Raw genomic sequence first — 20,570 nt, forward strand, 5'->3', positions numbered from 1 at the left:
AAATTAAAAATGCTTTGTGTCAGAAATCAAGAATACAAACAGACAATGTCGTGGATGCAGATTCTCTTGAGAGGAACAAAAAATAAATATTTTCTACTGCTTCACAGCAAAAAATTTGGACCTGGTTGGAGTCAGGAAATCGACATTTTTAAATGGATGACTTATTTAGACATTTACTAGTTGAGTGACCCTGAGCAAACCACTTAACTTTTCAAAGCTTTATTATTCCCTCTGTAAAGCAAGCACCTGACTTTTTGTTCTTGGATTTTTTATTCTAAGCTTGTACTCCACATTTGGCTTACACAGAGACCTTCATCTCAAGACAGATGATTTTTTTTCTGTACAAATATTTAACTGGGACATACTCTGATTCAAATCTTATTGGACATTACCCAATGCCTCAATCATCAAGTGACCTCAGTGTTTCCCAGGATTCCTGAATTGAGCCTGGAGACCTCCTGGCCAATTAATGATCTAATATCACCTGTGCCATTGCATGTACCAGAATTCAGGAATCTTGTTCAAATACATGCTGGAATAAGTGATTTCTGAGAAGGGTACAGAAGTTTTTCTTACCCTATACAGAAGTAGGAGGAGAAAGGGGAAAGAAAGGGAGGACTGATAGAAGGGAGATCACATTAAGGGAGGTGGTGGTCAGAAGCACAACACTGGTGAGAAGGGTCAAGGTGAAAGGAAGGAGAAAAGTGTAAACAAAGGGGAAAATAAGATGAAGGGAAATACACAGTTAGGAATTATAACTGTGAATGTCAATTGAATGAACTGTCCCATAAAACAGAAGCAGATAGCAGAATGGATTAAAAAGCAAAATCTTATAATATGCTGTTTACAAGAAACATATTTGAAACAGAAAGATATACACAGAGTAAAGGTAAAAGGCTGGAGCAGAATATACTATGCTTCAGCTGAAGTAAAAAAAAAAATCAGGGGTAGCACTCCTGATCTCGGACAAAGCAAAAGCAAAAACAGATCTAATTAAAAGAGATAAGGAAAGAAACTACATCTTGCTAAAAGGTAGCATAGAAAATGCAGTAATATCAATAGTAAACATATATGCACCAAGTGATATAGCATCAAAATTCTTAGAGGAGAAGAAATAGACAGTACAACTATAGAAGTGGGGGACCTCAACCTCCTCCTCTCAGAACTAAATAAATCTAACCACAAAATAAACAAGAAAGAAATTAAGAAGGTAAACAGAATTTTAGAAAAGTTAGATATGATAGACCTCTAGAGAAAACTGAATGGGGATAGAAAGGAATGTATCTTTTTCTCAGTGGTATATGGCACCTACACAAAAATTGACCATGTACTAGAGCATAAAAACTTCACAATCCAACACAAAGGCAGAAATGATTAAATGCAACCTTTTCAGATCATGATGCAACAAAAATTGCGCGTAATAAAGGGCCATGGAAAGACAAGCTAAAAATTAATTGGAAACTAAATAATCTAATCCTAAAGAATGAGTGAATCAAACAAAAAATCATAGAAATAATTAATATTTCATCAAAGAGAACTACAATAATGAGATAACATGCCAAAACTTATAGAATGCAGCAAAAGTGGTTCCTAAGAAAAATTTTATATCTCTAAATGTTTACTTGAAGAAAATACAGAAAGAGGAGATCAATGAATTTGGGGCATGCAACTTAAAAAGCTAGAAAAAGAACAAATTAAAAATCCCCCAATGAAATACCAAATTAGAAATTCTGAAAATCAAAGGAGAAATTAATAAAATTGAAAAAAGAAAACTATTGAATTAATAAATAAAACCAAGGCTGGTTTTATGGGGGGGGGAACCCAATAAAATAGGTAAACCTTTGTTTAATTTGATTTAAAAAAAAAAGAAGAAAACCAAATTACCAGCATAAAAAATGAAAAGGGTGAATTCACCACCAATGAAGAAGAAATTAAAGTAATAATTAGGAGCTATTTTGCCCAACTGCATGCTAATAAATCTGACAATCTAAGTGAAATGGATGAATATTTACAAAAATATAAATTGCCCAGATTGACAGAAGAGGAAATAAAATACTTAAGTAACCCCCTTTCAGAAAAAGAAATTGAACAAGCCATCAATGAACTCCCTAAGAAAAAATCTCCAGAGCCAGATGGATTTACAAGTGAATTCTACCAAACATTTAAAGAACAATTAATTCCAATACTATATAAATTATTTGGAAAAATAGGTGAAGAAGTCATACCAAATTCCTTTTAAGACACAAATATGGTGCTGATACCTAAACCAGGAAGAGCCGAAACAGAGAAAGAAAATTATAGACCAATTTCCCTAATGAATATTGATGCAAAAAAATTAAATAAAATATTACCAAAGAGGTTACAACAATTTATCACGAGGATAATACCCTTTGATCAGGTGGGATTTATGCCAGTAATGCAGGGCTGGTTCAATATTTGTAAATCTATCAGCATAAGTGACCACATCAATAACAAAAGCAATAGAAATCACGCAATTATTTCAATAGATGCAGAAAAAAAGATTTCAACAAAATACAGCACCCATTCCTATTAAAAACATTAGAGAGCTGAGGAATAAATGGAGCAGCAATCATCAAAACTATTTGGTACTGGCTAAGAAATAGAATGGGGGATCAGTGGAATAGATTAGGTACACAAGGCACAATAGTAAAAGACTATAGTAATCTACTTTTGATAAACCCAAAGATTCCTGATTCTGGGAGAAGTCACTATTTGACAAAAACTGCTGGGAAAACTAAAAATAGTATGGCAGAAACTAGGCATCTCACACCCTATACAAAGATAAGGTCGAAATGAGTACATGACTTGGACATAAAGGGTGATACCATAAGCAAATTAGGAGAGCAAGGAATAGTTTACCTGTCAGATCTATGGAGAAGGGAAAAAATTTACGACAAAACAAGAGATGAAGAACATTACAAAATGCAAAATGGATAATTTTGATCACATTAAATTAAAAAGGGTTTAATTTAAACAAAGCCAATGTTACCTAGATTAGAAGGAAAGTAGGAGACTGAGGAATAATTTTTACCACCAGTGTTTCTGATAAAGGCCTCATTTCTAAGATATAGAGAGAACTGAATCAAATTTATGATTACAAGTCATTCCCAAATCAATAAATGGTCAAAGTATTATCAACGGGCAATTTTCAGGTGAAAAAATTAAAGCTATCTATAACCATATGAAAAAAAGGTCTACATCATTATTGACTAGAGAAAGGCAAATTAAAACAACTCTGAGGTGCCACCTCACAACTATCAGATTGGCTAATATGACAGAAAAGGAAAATAATAAATGTTAGAGAAGATGTGGGAAAATTGAAATCCATTGTTGGTGGAGTTGTGAACTGATCCAACCATTCTGGAGAGCAATTTGGAACTATGCCCAAAGGGCAACCAAACTGTGCATACCCTTTGATCCATCAGTGGATCTACAAAGAGGTCTACTAGGTCTGTAACCCAACAAGATCATAAAAAAGGGAAAAGGACCCAAATGTACAAAAATAGTTATACCAGCTCTTTTTGTGGTGCCAAAGAATTGGAAATTGTGAGGATGGCCATCAGTTGGGGAATGGCTGAACAACTTGTGGTATATGTATATGAATGTAATGGAATACTATTGTTCTGTAAAAAATGATGAGCAGAAGGATTTCAGAAAAACCTGGAAAGACTGACATGAACTGATGCTGAGTGAAGTGAGCAGAACCAGGAGAACATTGTGAACAGTTACAGCAACATTGTGGGATGATCAACTATGACAAACTCAGCTCTTCTCAGCAACATAATGATCCAAGACAATTCGAAAACACTCCTGTTGAAAAATGCTAACCACATCCAGAGAAAGAACTACGGAGTTTGAATGTAGATCAAGGTACACAGTTTTCACTTTTTTTGTTGTTTTTTTATTTCTTGTGATTTTTCCTTTTTTGTTCTGATTCTTCCACAATATGACTAATGTGGAAATATGTTTAACATGATTGTACACGTGTAAGCTATATCACATTAATTGCTATCATGGGGAGGGGTTAGGGAAGGGAGGGAGGGAGAAAAATTTGGAACTCAAAATCTTACAAAAATGAATGTTGAAAACTATCTTTACATGTAATTGGAAAAAATAAAATACTATTATATAAAAAATAAAATACAAATAATATTTTTAAAAAGAGGGAAAGCAAAGAAAAAGGAAAATGACCCATATGTACAAAAGAAAAATTGTAGCAGCTGCACTTGTGCTGGCAAAGAATTAGAAAAGGGGATTCCTATCAATTAGGGATTGGTTAAGCAAGTTATGGTTTATGAATGTGATGGAATATTATTGTGTTATAAGAAATGATTAAGGGAATGGTTTCAGAAAAGCCTTGGAAGAGTTGTATGAACTGATGCTAAGTGAAGTGAGTATAACCGGGAGGATAATTTATAGAGTAACAAGAATATTATAAAAGGGGCAGCTAGGTGGCACAGTGGATAGAGCACTTGCCCTGAAGTCAGGAGGACCTGAGTTCACCTCTGGCCTCAGACACATGATACTTACTAGCTGTGTGACCCTAGACAAACCACTTAACCCACTCACGAAGAAGAAGAAGAAGAAGAAGAAGAAGAAGAAGAAGAAGAAGAAGAAGAAGAATATTATGAAAATAATTAGCTTGGAAAGACTTAGGAACTCTGGGCAACTTAATGACCAACCATAATTCCAAAGGACCCATGATGAAACAGACAGAGAGCTGACGTACTCTAAGTACAGACAGAAGCTGTTCTTTTCCTTTCTTTCTTTACTTTTCCCTTTTCTTTTCTTTCCTGCTTTTTCTTTTTCATTCTCTGTCTCTCTCTTGGACATAACTAATTGATAATGGATTTTGTTTTTATTGACTTCTCAATGGGTAGGAGAGGAGGAGAGAGGGAGGGAGAGAATTCAGAACTGAAAATAAAATAAATTTTAATTAAAAAATAAAAACAGAATAAGTGATTTCTGAAGTCCTTTTCAGTTCTGAATATGTAAATCCACATATTACGCTATATTATCTTTCAGATTTTAATTAAACTCACCAATTGTTCATTGAATACCTACAATGTGCTTAGGCACCATGGACTAAACCAGGGGTGGAGAAACTGTGGCCTCAAGGTTACATGTGGTCCTCTAGGTCCTCAAGTGTGGCCCTTATACTGAGCTCAAACTCCACAGAACAAATCCCCTTATAAAAAGGATTTGTTCTGTAAAACTTGGACTCAGTCAAAAAGCCACCCCCAAGGACATAGCAGGCTACATGTGGCCTCAAGGCTGAAGGTTCCCCAACCCTGAACTAAACCACAGAAACAATTGACGTAATCCTCATTCTCAGAGTGTTTACTAACTTGTGTGTGTGTGTGTGGGGGGTAATGAAGTGAAATAAATAAAAAAAATTAAATATAGTAATAGATTTAATATATTCAAATACCAAAAAAAAAGACAGTTTAGCTCATTAGTTCTATGACTAGTCAGAAAAGGGAGGAATGAATGTTTTCTGGAGTTATGAGGAAGACTTCAAAGAAGAGATGGAATATGGATCTGGACAAGTGTGAGATGATATTATAAGTGTCTTCAGATGTCAGGCCGAAGAATTTGGGCTTTATACTGAATGTAAGAGTGATTATGTCAGGGGAGAATGGAGGATGTTTGAACAGTATTAGGGACAAGCTTAATGCTAATAGCATATTAGTTCAAGTTCCATTTTGGGATGGAATTAGTCACTCATAAGTCATTGAATAGTTAACAAAAGAAGGTCTGGTTTGCCTTAATACAGAAAGAATATTCCACAAGTATACTATGGCACTTAGCTTTAGCTATGGTAGACATGGCCTCCCCGACTCCCTATGAAAACTCATCTGGTCAGCAAGGCAGGACATAGTGACTGCTATAGTCTCAGGCACTTACCAAATCTGAGATGCCCAGACTCCATGTAGGGAGGATTATCTATGCCTTTAGGTGACAAAAAAAAAAAGTCACATTTAGGGAAGCAGGGGCCAAACAGATCTCAAGGACAGCTTTGTTTCCTTTTAGAAAAACTATGCCTCGTGACAGTGAGGCAGATGTGAGCCTTAAATATATTATGGGGAAATGAGTGTAGATATTAGTTCTATCACTTACACCACTCCATAGTGGCCAGATCCTAAGGATCTTCTAAAGGACCTTCCACCATTTAAATGCTTTTAAGGCTTTAACTGAACAGTCATTCTGATATGGGCAGTATAAAAGAAGAAAAAAGGAAAAAAAAGAAAACTACAACAGCAGATTTCCATAATGAGAGAAAAAAAGAAAAGAAAAGAAAAAAAGTGGGAGGAAAACTGAGGCCAGAGATTTAGTCTTTCCAAAAACCCTCCCTTTGGAAGGACCAAGTCTCAGATCTCAACACTTATCCATGTAGTGAGTGATGCTAGCCCACAGTAGGTCTTCTAATGCATGGTGGTAACGATGAACAGGAACATCAGAGCCACAGCACAGATAAATGATGCGTCCAGTCGTCACAGATTGCTTCTTATGTGAGATGGTAACAATGAGCAGGGGCAGCTCCAGGAACATCAGGGCCTCAGCAATGACTCCTCTGGCACAGTCAACAATTCTTCACCAAGTGTAAGGGCCAATTTTCATTAAAGTAGTTAAAATTCCATAAGCTTCTTGCCTTCAACCTGTCCCAGGATCTAAGTTAATACTGAGGATCCTCCTTACCCCAACCCACTCGGTATTCCTCAACCTACCTGCCAAAACCTTCTACTTCCTGGGGTCCCCTGATCAAGGGGATGATATTAGTTTTCTTCCTTCTTTAGAAAGTCTTCTGCCAAAGCTTTGGCCCTCCCTTCCACAGGGACAAGATAAGGCCTATTCCTCACCTTCATCAAGGATAGCTGAGGAGAAGAATTTTCTTTTACCTTTCTCTGTATCCCCAGCACTTAGACCATAGTAGGTGCTTAATAAATATTTAGCATAAGACCAGGGGACACTGGGGAATGATTTTGCCCCACCTCCCTGCCCCAATTCAGCAATTTTACCTTGAAAGATTTCCAGGGACCAGACGACTACGTGAGACATCTGGAAGTCAAAATGCGCTGATTAAATGGACATTGGGAGTGGGTAACTAGGATACAAAGAGATTCATGTTAGTTAATACTGATCGTTATTGTGTTGCTTTGCCCTTTTGTTTCATGGTGTTTATATTTATATTTTTCTTGGTTACCTAGGTGACATGTCTCTTTTTAAGTCAGTACACTGTTATCTGTAACCTGTTTTATATAATTCTGATTATGAACTTATGAAAAACCTTACAGATTTGGCTTATAGAGAAGTGATCCATAGAAATCAAAAAGGGGAACTGAGGAAATTGAGAGAATTGAGGAGATTAGGGCAACAAATGTTTGATTGTGGGAATTGAGTGAAACATACTGACTCCATCTTGTGACTCATTTCTGGAGCTGGTTTAGTTTCTATTCAATTATGGGTCTAGCTCAATTTCTGTCTTGTAAGAAAACTTCATTCAATTGTGGGAATTGAAACAAAACTTATATATTGTTTGAACCTAGCCCTGCATGGCTGGGAAGCTGGACCAGCCCTACCTGCTATTTAGAGACCTTTAATCAAGGACCTAGTTTATGCTGACCAGAAATTCAATTACATCCAAAGATTAATGCAAAGTTTTCTCACAGTTGTACATCTCAAGCAACCCATATATCTTATCGAAAACTGGCCCCACACTGATAAATCAGTTATCGTTTCCACATTCCTTTGATTATTTACAGACATTTGAGGGGAATGGGCCACCTCTTTTTCTGAATTCAAGCAATTGCACATGTTTACTCTCTCCCTCCCAACTTGGAAAGTCCCTAATCTTTCCTTCAATTAGAAATCAGATAACCTAATGTATTATTTCCATTTAATTAATTGGTCTTATTTGATTAATTGTTTTTAATGTCTAAAAGTTTGTCTCCCCTTGTATTTGGGGCCCAGCCCTTAGTTGAGGAAGGGGCCTGGTTCCAATTTGCTGGGCAATTGGCATGCAGTGCTTAATAAATTTAAATACTCAGACCCAAGTCATTTCATCTTTCACCTGCCACAGTTTTTGTAGCTCTAAGCATCTGGAATATTTTGCACACACTTGAAGGAATCAGGTATTACCACTAAGAACCCAAAAATCTACATAGAAAATACACATATAATCACACTGGATCAAGCACACTTTGATACCTCTGATACATGTGGACTTATTTTATAAAAGCTATTATGCCCTAGATGCCAATGAAGAAATTAAATTATTACCTCTTCCCCCTCCCTCAACTTCCCCACTGAGACACACTAGGCGCTACTGATGGAAGCCTTGGAGAGGTAGAGGTAGAAGCATTGCAAAGTTGCACCTACATAAGACTTCCATTTAGCTGTACAGAGGCTGCACCACTAAACTCTGAACTCTATGGGACCATTCTCTAACACCTTCTACCTCTTGTTCTCAGAACTGTGTTCAAATCAACACTCACATTGCCTTTGGAAAGGGCATGTCTATTAATAGTGGTAATTTTCTACTTACCATCTTTGTGAGTTACCAAACCAAAGCACCCTTTCTTGGTCACCATGATCTTTCCCTACTAGAATTTAAGCTCTGTGAGGGCAAGAACTATCTTGCTTGTATTTGTATCTCCCATACTTAGCACACAGTGCTTGGCAAATAGTAAGCATTGGGTAAATTCTTTTTCGTTTATCCATTAATTAAATGTGACCATTAGGAACTTAATTCTTACTCAGTCTATCTATCTAATCAGTGGGCAGACCTGATTTTACCTGTTTCATCACATCCCTTCTCTCTATTTGCATCCCAGTCACTCTAGTTTAGACTCTCACTAACTCTTGCCTGGATTACTGCAATAGCCTCCTAATAGGTCTTCCTGCCTTACATCCTAATCCTCCCTAATCCATCCTCCATTCAGCTACCAAAGTGATATTCCTAAAGCACAGGTCTCTATGACTCTGCCCCTCCCATCTCCCCCCATTCAATATACTCTAATGGCTCCTTATTAGTTGGCAGGACCATATACAAACTACCTTATTTGGCATTCAGAGCCTAGCTCAAATTTAACGTCTCCACCCTTATTTGATATTATTATCTTTCAGAAACTCTATGGCCCCATCAAACTGGCTTTCCTTCTGTCCTTCATACACAGCTTTCCTTCCTTTATCTGAGCACAGGCTGTTCCTTATGTCTGAAATGCATTCCCTCCTCATCTCCGTATTTTAGAATCCCTAGTTTCCTTCAAAACTCAGATAAAATGCTACCTTCTGCATGATGCCTTTCTTGATGTTCTACCTGCTAATCCACGTCCCCAGTTCCATTGTGGTTATTTTGTATATGTTCTGGATATGATATCTACTCTTTTGGAATACAAGCTCCTAGGGGGAAGGGGTTGTTTTATTTTCTTCTTAGTATTCTCAGTGCCTAGCCTGTGAATGTTCCTAGGCATCTCAAACTTAATAAATGCCTTTTTTCTCATTTGATTATAAATAAAACCTCTCTTCCTTTTTTTTCCTTCCCATCTGTCTGGGTGGAATCAATGTATCCTCTCTCTTATGGAGTAGGAGTAAATCTGATTGAGTCACTACCATTGAAATACTGAACGCATAACTGGATGCTGAAACAGAAATCTGTGAGTTTGGTTGTAGTGATAGTACCCAGAAGGCATCATGGGATGAGTGGGGAAGCATTAATGAGAAGTTTTAATATTTAAATTTTTTTATGTTATTTCATGAGGTATTTTCCTTGTGTGATGCTTTTATCCTGTCTTATGGATTCAGCTTCCGTTACCTTATAGTTACATATTCGTGTATGTGTGTGTATGCATGTGTGTGTGTGTGTGTGTGTGTGTGTGTGTGTGTGTTCAGTTTTGAAAGGTTTGTGGAAAGCTCTTGGTCTACTATCTTGCTGATCATGTGACCTGAACTTCTTATTGACCATTGTGTATTAGTTCAAATTTCTTCAAGCCTTTCTTAAAGTTTTTTTTAAAGAATATCTTTGTTTTTATATTCATGATCTACTAAAATTAAAAGGCTTCTTCATGTCTAATTCCATTACTCCATATTCGAGTTTTGACCTCCATTTTCTTCAAATTTAATTAAATTTGAATTCTGCAAAACAATAATGCTAAAGCAAACCACCAAAAATGCAGGGTCAGATAACAAATAAAAAGTCAAAAAGACAAACAAATACTCTGAACAACATATAGTGTGACTACAAAACAATATACCCAGAACCACGCAAATGTGGATTACAATAACTGTACATATACAATTACAAAAGGCAAGTGATATTTGGAAAATCAATGTCACATGCAAAATGAGTAGCAGTGTTATAAATAGCTCATAATTTAAAGCATTAATAACCAAGATCATTCACAAGTTCAATTCACAAGTTCTAGAAAGATTATGGGTCAATGATGAAAGAAGAAAGTACTATTGCAACAAAATAAAATTTAAATTTAAAAAGTGTCAAAATTCTGCCCCTGTAGCATTGTTTGATTACTCCAAGCAAGGGTGTACTAGCTTCAAGGGTGTATTCGTGACAGAACCATCAACATAATCTATTCTTGTCCCTTTTAAACATTCAAAGATTACTTGACCCCAAACATCTTTTATAGGGGCAGGGGATTGTCACAAATGGAAGAGCCCTTCCGGGGCAACTAGGTGGTGCACTGGCTAGACCACCAGCCCTGGAGTCAGGAGGACCTGAGTTCAAATCTGGCCTCAGACCAAACACTTGACAGTTACTAGCTGTGTGACCCTGAGTAAGTCACTTAACCCCATTGCCTAGCCAAAAAAACCAAAAAAGCCCTTCCCACTTTCAGCATCCAAGTGGTCAGATTTCCATTTTTAGCCATTCTCATTACGGTTCAGGTGGTTATGTTTCCTATTCTTATTTTTCATCACCAAAATGTAACAGCATATACAACCTTTTGGAACAATCTCTTTGGCACTGTCAGCTGCCATAAACTATGCAAACATGAACAGATACAAACAGTTTTGATACAGAAATATTACTTTTTTAAACCAAGAAAAGTAGTCACCACTCTTCCTCAATCTTTACAACTCAATCTTTATAACCATTTTACCTCTCCTATGATATTCTGATCCTGAAGTTTCACCATCTCCTCATACCACAATTTATCCATGTGTTGACTGAAGGAGATCTTTTGACATAGAAAACAGAGGCTTCCCAAGGTTACATGTTGCCATGAGGTTATTGTGGAATAAGAAAGGCCAGTAAAAAAAAACAAACTATTTATTATTGACCCACTCTGGAGTACGGTCTCTGGGGAAAATGTTTTAAATAAATCTTAGGTTTGGCACAAAGGTCTCCCCAAATGGGATTAGCAACTTCTTGAAAAGTTTCTCAGTGAACAAAGTAGTAAATATCAGGTAGAGGGCAGCTATTTATTTCCTCCACTTTGAAACAATGCCTAAAACACAAAAGACTCATACACTTTTAGCACATACTGGAAACATAATCTACAACCCAACATTTGTATTATACCATTTCTGGAGATAAATGCTACCAGTAGATTTGTGGAACTGTTGGACAGATATTTCACATTCACCTTGAATCTGTACAGTGTGAGCAGCAACTCAGGGTCTTTATCTTCTGGTCAGCCAGGAATGTATGGCTATTAATCTCCCTGGAAATGGTAGTCCTCTCTTCTGAGAAAGGTGTAGTTTCAGAGAGCACTTGATTTAATGATTCCTGACCCCCTCAGACTCACGAAGTAGTTGATGAGGCTGGACAAGCATATTTCTCAGGATCAATATTCATTTCAGAAAGGGCAGTTAGTGCCTTGGATTTCTGTATTAGGCTTGCTTCATTGCCACCTGTGTAGTTATTATTGCTGCTACTGGGAAAGTGCACGGAGAGAAATCCCCTTCCCACCCTCTTGCTAAAAATCCAAGGGAGAGCTGGCAATGGCATTGTCCCCACAAAGATACTGCCTGCATGTTGACCGTGAGCTCCTTATTTTTGCCTTTGTTTGATGGTGGAGGGACCTAGAGTCAGAATGACCTGAGCTCAAATCTAGCCTCAGACATTCATCAGCCATGTGATCCTGGGCAAGTCACTTCAGTTTGCCTCCGGTTCCTCATTTATAAAACCGGGATAATAACAGCATATACGTTCCAGGGTTGTTGTGATGATCAAATAAAATAATAATTGTAAATGCTCAGCATAGTGCCTGACAAATAGTAAGCTGCTATATAAAAGTTAGCATCATGATGATGATGCTGTCATCATCATCATCATCATCATCACCATACCACCATCATCATCATCATTAGTATAATTACCTGCAGACCTTGGCACAGTGCCTGGTATGGTACATAGTGGGCACTTAATAAATATTTGGGGATCGAACTTGGGGAAATCATTGCACCTCTCTGGTCCTCCGCTTCCTCTTTTTGAGGGGATGGCAGTAAATCAAGCACAAGGTCCTTTTTCAGTTTTCAGTCCTAGGAAATTGCCCCGGGGCTGTCGGGCCTCTCGCCCACGGGTTGCGCGCAGAGCGCAGCGCCGCGGGCCCGCGCCAGGGGGCGCAGCGGCGCCGCTCCGCAGGGCTACGAAGCTTCGCGGGGCGGTGGAAAGCGGTCCAAGTCGGCGCAGCCCCCGGGCATCCTGCGGCAGTCGCTGTGGCGCTCGGCTGAGGGAGCGCACGGAAGGTCCCTCCCCCTCGCCATGGCCGCAGCTCCTGCCTCCTTTGCCCCGGCCACTGCGTCTCAGCCCCGAGCCTGATCCACGCGGGCACCCACGAGCACCCGGAGAATCCCGCCGGAGCTGCAAAGCGGCTGCGAGAAGACCGGAAGAGACCCTCCCCCGGCCCTGAACTTGACCGGGGGCAGAGGTGAGTGTCCCGCGCTTGCCCGGGCGGCCGGGCTCCCGGCGCGCCCCGCTTTCTCCTCCGGCTGCGCCCGGAGCTGGGGGAGGCTCCCCAGGCTGGCGCGCTCCCGTCGGAGCCCGGTCCGGGCAGCGCTGACCTTCGGAGGGAGTGCTGCGGCATTTGCGCCCCTGGCCACGGAGTGAGTGCAGGAAGGAGACGTCTACGGGGGCCTTTATGTTGGAGCCCGCGCATTACCTGTTGCACACCTAGTTTTAACCCGCCTGCAGCTGCGGGGACCATCACGCCTGCGGCAGTGGGGAGATGCCAAGCGACCCGTGTGGGAGGATGAATAGCGATAGAAAGATTAGTAATAACCGTGAGGACAGAAGATTTGATTTCAGGCTCCGAAGCAGTCCAGAATACCATCCACAATGCATGAAAATTCTTGGTGCGAATTTACCCTTAGCAGAGATATTAGTGACAAGTATTCAGAAGCTTGTTATGGGCAAGAGCAGTGTCTTATTTCATCTTTGCATCCCTAGTGTCCAGCACGGTACCTTGCATACAGTAGGTGCTTATTAAATGTTTATTGTATTGAGTTCCCTTCTTGCACTAAATCCTATCATCCTCCAAATAACAAATGTCCGTTTTTTTAAAAAGTGCTTTGCATCCCCCTTGAATCAGTCAGTGCCCTCCTGAAACTGAAGCTAGGAAAAAGCTAGTTTTCTGAGATCAGTATTTTATGGCAGTTGTTCCACTGTGATTTGTTTTAAACATCAGAAACTTGGAACCAAATGACATAAAATAGAGATTATTAAAACAGAACTTACATCTATGTTTGCCATTTGACTGCCAAATGTGAGATGTCTAATTGTGAGAAATAAAATTTTGAAGAGCCACTGTCAGTCAATTTTATGTCTCCCCAATCAGTTTTTTCTTGGAACATGGCATGAGCTTGACAATATCCAGCTGTAACTTCATGAGGTAATAAATGGAGAGAAATCTTCTCATTCTTCTGTGAAATTCCTGTCACTAGGGCTAGATGGAAGTTATTGAAATATTTGGCTTTCTAAATACTGTGGAACAGAAAGATTAGATGGTAAAGTTCACAAAATATAAACCAGATAAATATGGTCTTAAAAAAGGACAACTTTGCATGAAATGTTGACCATTAGTATATACAACTCATATATAAACATTTGCACATTCAATGTTTCAGATTTATTTTTCAAGCAAATAATCTCATTTGATAATTATGTGATTGAAATACATTTTACAGAATTTTCTCTAGGGAAACATAGTTCCCTGGTGCAGTGGACAGAAGCCTGGACTTGGAGACATAGGACCTAGGTTTGAATCCAGGATTTTCTAATTTACTCTCTGGATGACCTTGGGCTTCCATTTCTGATTTGGAAAAAGAGGGACCCGAACTAGATGACCTCTAAGATGTTGCAGTCCTAAATCTGTGATCCATAATGGTTGAGGCCCTTTTTGCAACCTTCCCTATGAATAATCATGGCCATAAAAAGATAAAATAAGAGAACCTTTCATTTTTAGATAAAGGTATGAAATTGGATAAAGAACAGATGCTAAAAGCTTTTCTTGAAATTTTGTTTTGTTTTGTTTTGTTTTTAATTGTTAAGGCAATTTTCCCTAATTAGAGCATATTATTAACGTGTTAGCAAGTGGTAATATGGATCTTCAGGTCTTACATTTTAGAAAGCGGTAAGTGCATGACTAAAAGCCTGAAAGTAGAGATTTTGCTGATGTATATGTGTTAGCACAATACATATACATGTGTGTGTATATGTGTATATGATGTATATATATATATATATATATATATATGTAAAATAGCACAAATGAATAATAAACTCTAGTACATCGTTGGTGTTACAGAACTTTTTTTTCCAGAAATTTTCACCTTTGTTTAAAGCTATTACTTTTGCTAATGACATTCTCCTTTGAGTAATTACTTTGCTATTGAAATAAAGTTTTCTGATAAATTGCAGGTAATAAAGCTAAGAAGACTAGCTAGTAGGTTGGAGAATAGAATTAAGGTTTTTTTGAAGATATTGATAGTTTAGAAAAGCGGGAAGAGTTGAGTTTAAAAAAATAAAGATTGGGGGACATTGGCCTTGACTAAAACAGTTCATGTGAAAAGATAGTTGTCTAAAAATTCAACTGAGAGGCAGTGTGTGAGTGGGTAGAACACTGGGCTTAGAGCCAGGAAGACCTGGAACCAAGTCCTGCCTTTGACCTGTACTAGTCAGACAAGTCACTTAACCTCTCAGATAGATGTCTTAGGCAGCTCTTAGCTGAGAAGATGTTAACTTGTGTTTAGTAGAATTTACTAAGGGAGTTTATTCATCTGGAAGTTCCCTTAAAAAAGATCCCAGATCTAGTCCCTATCCCTATTGTACAAATGCAATATAAACCAACTTGGTAATGAGACTCCTGGAAACTAATGAATGAATAACAGGAATATCTAGATTTAAGAAAGTTATAGACTCACTGTTTTATGCCCTCTGTGTTCAGTCCTGGACACAACACTTTAAGAGGCATGTTAATAAACTAGAGGACATCCAGAGAACGTTCAAGATGGTAGAGGAATGTTGTAATCATATCAGAGGAAGACTAGTTGAAGGATTTGGTGATACTTAGCCTATAAAAAAGAAAAGACTTAGTAGGGATATGGAGGCATAGGACTGGACTTGTCATTTCATTGTTATAGAGAATTCTCAGGTGAGGAGACTCTACCAACACAGCACATTTTTCTGCAACTGATAGTCAAATAATGTTGACTAGAACACTGAGAAGTTAATTAAGTAATTTGCTCAGAGTGATGCAATCAGTATTTGTTAGAGGTGGATCTTGAACCCAGCTTTTCCTGGCCTCCAGCTGACTCTATGGCCCTTAGACTAGAATGCCTCTCTTTAGGATAAAGAAGATACAATAGTGTACTTAGATGTATGGAGAATTTTCATGTGAAAGTTGGGAGTAAACTTATTCAGTTTCTACAGAATTAGGCTCAATGAGTGGCTATCCAAGGAAGGAAGATTTTGGCTCAATGTAAGGAAATTGTTTGTTTAATTGTTTTTCAGTCATACCTGATTTTTCATGACCCCATTTGGGGTTTTCTTGGCAGAAATATTGGAGTAGTTCTAATTTCCTTCTTCAGTTCATTTTACAGATAAGGAAACTGAGGCAAACAGTTCAGTGACTTGCCTAGGGTCACACAGCTAGTAAGTGTCTGAGGCCTGATTTGAACTCACAAAGACGAGTCTTCCTGACTCTTGGCCCAGCATTTTATCCACTGTACCACCTAACTGCCCACCATATAAGAAATACTTTTTAACAATTAGAGTTGTCCACTAATGGAATGAACTACCTCTAGTAGTGAACTCTTCAGTATAGGAAGGGAATGTAGACCCTGATCTCAAGGAGTTTATATCCTAATGGGGGAGACATTATGCAAAAAAAAAAAATTGAACTGTGAGATCTGAGGAAAGTCACTAGCAGGAGTGCAGTGTGGGGTAGAGAGAAGGGAATTGGAAAGCCCTACTGCATAAGATGGGATTTGAACTGAGTCTTGAAGGAAGCCAGGAGGCAGAGGTGAGGGGAGGGAGCATTCCAGGCATGGGAGACAACCACTAAAAAAACATTGCAGCAGGAAATGAAGTGGTATATGTGAGGAACAGCAAGGAAACCTATATTTCTGGAGTATGTGGAACAAAGTGAAGTATAAGAAAACTAAAAAAGTAAGAAGAGACCAGGTTGTAAAGGGCTTTAAAAGTCAAGACGGGATTTTATGTTTGATCCTAGAGTTAACAGAGCCACTGGAGTTTATTGAATGGAGATAACATGGTCAGACCTGCACTTTAGGAAAATCATTTTGACATCTGAGTGGAAGACTATAGGAGTGGGAAGAGACCTAAAGCAGAGAGAATGACCAGAAGTCTATTGACTAGTCCAGGTGTGAGATGATGGTAGTAGATATGAATTAAGAGGAGACATATATGAGAAATGTAGCAAGACTAGGGAATATATTGGATACATAAGGTGTATACATATGAGGAACTGAGATGATACCAAAGTTGTGAACTAGATGAGGGACGAGGCTGTTGGTGGTACCCTCAACAGTAATAAGGAAGCTCAGCATGGGGGAGAATTTGGGGAGAAAGATAATTCTGTTTTGGACATGTTGAGTTCCAAGATGTCTGTGATATATCCAATATGGGATGTCTAAAAGGCAAGTTGGCAATGTGAGACAAGCTCAGGAGATAGGGCCAGATTATAGATTTTGAAGCCATGAGAGCTGATGAGATTACCAAATGAAATTGTATAGAGGGAAAAGAAAAAAAGGGACAAGATAGACTCTTGGGGGACTTCTTGGGCTAATGAGCATGATTAGATGAAGATCCAGCAAAGGAGATTGAAAAGGAGCAGAGAGTTAGGAAGAAGACTAGAGAGAAGAGAGTATCCAGGAGAAAAGGATGATCAATGTGTGTGTCAAAGGCTGTAGAAAGATCAGGATTCAGAAATAGCCATTAGATTTGTCAATTTAGAGAGCATTGTTAACTTTAGAAAGAGCAGTTTCAATTGAATGATGAGGTCAAAAGCCAGATTACAGAGAATTACAGAGAATTGATTGAGAGGAAAAGAAGCGAAGGCACTGGCTATAGATCGCCTTTTCAAGTGTAGCCATTAAAGAGAGGAAAGATGGAGGAGGAAACCTTGTGGGGATTGTGAGATCAAATGAGAGATTTTTTTTTAAATGTGGGAGAGACATGGGCATGTTTCCAGGAAGCAGGGAAACAGCCAGGGGACAGTGAGAAACTGAAGATAAGTGAGAGTGAGGATGAAGAGGGGATAATATTCTGAAGAATGAAATGGGATCAAAGGTAGGTGTAGAGGAGTTTGCCTTGGCATGTGAGACAGGGGTCAAGGACGGGAGAGTTGGCAGAAGTCATCTGAATACTTGGAGATGAGAAGAGGGAAAGAGGAAGCTCTTGGAAATGGTCTGTTTTCTTAGTGAAGGATGAGTCATGGGCCTCAGATGAGAGGGTGATGAGAGAGGCTGCAGTGGGAGGTTTGAGAGGAGATGAAAAGGTTTGGAATAGGCTCTGTGGTGGGTGGAAGAGCAAAAGTTGATTAGAGAAGTGTGAAAGGATTGCCTTGCTGTAGTAAGGGCGATAGCTGAGATTACTTATCTGCATTGGTTTTTGTACTAGAGAAGATAAAGACATAAGACTTACTTTGTTTCTTTCTGTTTCCTGTATGGTGGGTCTTTAGGTAGCCAACTGTGGAACAAAGTTACTTGTTTGAGATATGTGGAAGTATTAGAATTAGAATTTAGGCCCTCACAATTCTATTTGTCTTAAGACGTTCCCCATATTTCATGAGGCAATTTTCCCCAAATAAAACATTAAAAAAAAAACCCTTGCTATTTTATGTATCATATAATTGTGGCAGGGTCACTTTACCCCTATGAATGTCAGTGTGAATCTTGTCTACTTTATAGTGCAGGGATTCTTAGCCTTTTATGACCCCTTTGGCAGTCTGGCAAAGCCTTTAGACCTCTTCTTTTTTTTTTATTTAATTTATTTTATTCTGAACTTAAAAAATAAAACAAGCATTTCCACAATATAGTAGAATAGGAAAAAAAAAAGATGATTGTACATGAAACTGCAAATCTGTTGTATACAATTTGCTATTCCTTTTAAATGTATGATAAAGTTATCATGTAACTTTCCTTTTTTTCCCTTTTTCCTTCCCTCCCCCACCCTACAGATGGTTACTATTAAACACAAATATAAATATATACATAATATATGTAAAACCATTCTATACATATGTCTGTTTATCAGTTATTTCTCTGGATGCAGATAGTGTCTTCCTTCATATGTCCTTTGTAGTTAATTCAGGTAGACCTCTTTTCAAAATAATGTTTTCAGATGCATAAAATAAGACAAAATTAGAAAGGAAACCAATCATATCAAAATATAGCTATTAGTTTTCTGTAAAAGTTCATCAGAGCCAAGTTAAGAACCTCTCTTGACTTTAAGAAAAAAGAAAAAAAAAACAGCCCACAGTAGGAATTTGGAGAAAATTAAAGCATGAAATAAATTGTGAACGTGTACTGCTCTAAGGATGTCTGTCTTCATTGCCAAGAAGATACATTTCATAGCCCAAAATAATGCCTTGGAAGGCGTAGCTAGGTGGTGTAGTGAATAGAGGACTGGCCCTGGATTCAGGAGGACCTGAGTTCAAATGTGACCTCAGACACATAACACTTACCAGCTGTGTGACCCTGGGCAAGTAACTTAACCCCATTGCCTAACCAAAAAAAAAAAAAACCAAAATAATGCCTTGAAAGTGTTCTCAACTAATATACCCGGTGTGAAAGTACATTATGCATTCACTAATCTAATACAAAGGTCAGTTATTGTTGAAAAGCACAGCTTTCTTAAAAATGGCTTTGCCTTCCTCTTTAATGATGTCTATTTTATTTAGGAATCACAGGACGTGCAGAGGTTTGCCATGATATGGTAAAGCTAAAGACAAAAGCCAAATCAATTTTCGAAGTTACTTTCTTTTGAGAGAAGAACATTACCTGCCTTATTCGGTATGGCTAAGAGTGCCGAAGTTAAGTTGGCAGTGTTTGGCCGAGCAGGTGTGGGGAAATCAGGTAAGATTGTTACCATCATTTCCACCTTGTGAATGAGATGTGAAAAATGATTCCTTTTCCCTTTTCCTGTATGACACACCATTATTCAAAAAAAAAATCTTTTCTTTAGCTGGAACTTTTACCGTAAATTGCCTTTTTGTCTCTTTAAAAAATGAAGTTTTGTTTTTGGTTAAAAAAAGTTATAATGATAATTCTCTGAAACCCATATGGATTAGCTTGGGCCCACAAGTCAGTTAAGAAATTAAACCAGGCCTGAAAGAAATTAGGCTCTTTCTTTTTCTACATATTTGTAAATGAATGTGTATATCCCTGTGTACATGCTTATATGCATTTATGAGCTTTTTGCTAATTTATTTTTATCAGATGCATTATTGTATTCTTGTGTGTGAGAAAAGCTAGTAGAAATGTTGTAAGTTGGCAGTTTTAAAAACTACTAGCAAGTTTTACAAGCAGATTCTTTAAAACGTCTTTATATGTTCTTCTCCTGGCCTTTTTATTCCCAGCATTAGTAAAGGACATTTACCTTGAAGACAGAGAATAAAATAATGGACTGTGATGTAGCTAACATCCGGTTTTTGAAGTCTTTGATCATTTATGATCAAGGTTTGCTAAAGTAGAGGATGCTAAATTAATGTCAGGTCAGCTTGAGCTTTTGGATGCTGGCTCTTTGTTCTTCAGGGAAACAACTGTAGTTGATCCTACATGCTATATCTTTATTCTTAGTAAAGAGATTCACCGGTCATCTGGAAGGCAGATGGTAGAGCCATGCCCCACTCATTATTAAAATGAACAAATCAGATAATGGATAGTCCACAAAAATTGGTCCAACATGCCCAGTGACTGAGGTGCTATAGTCTAATCTTATCTTCTTCTATCTGTGGTCGTGCTACTGGCTTTCTGGGTTTACTTCATTCATAATCTCACTTTTGTTGGAAATCTTTTTTATCTTTCTACAAGTGTGCTTCCTTCTGCCCTAGCCTCACTTCTTTTTCTAG

The 20,570-nt window shown here is 38.2% G+C and overlaps 1 protein-coding gene across 1 annotated transcript in view; it reads left to right on the forward strand.

Moving 5' to 3' along the window:
* Positions 1–12,819: 12,819 nt before the first annotated feature.
* RERG (RAS like estrogen regulated growth inhibitor) overlaps positions 12,820–20,570 on the forward strand; it is a 102,174-nt gene continuing 94,423 nt past the window's right edge. Inside the window, 2 exon segments of the mRNA XM_020994293.2 lie at positions 12,820–12,908; positions 19,401–19,575. Of these exon segments, the coding sequence (XP_020849952.1) occupies positions 19,515–19,575 (61 nt within the window). The 5' untranslated portion in view covers positions 12,820–12,908; positions 19,401–19,514.

Source organism: Phascolarctos cinereus, unplaced genomic scaffold (genome assembly GCF_003287225.1).
Source record: "Phascolarctos cinereus isolate Bilbo 61053 unplaced genomic scaffold, phaCin_HiC Scaffold_1;HRSCAF=81, whole genome shotgun sequence".
In the NCBI taxonomy this organism is placed as follows: Eukaryota; Metazoa; Chordata; class Mammalia; order Diprotodontia; family Phascolarctidae; genus Phascolarctos; species Phascolarctos cinereus.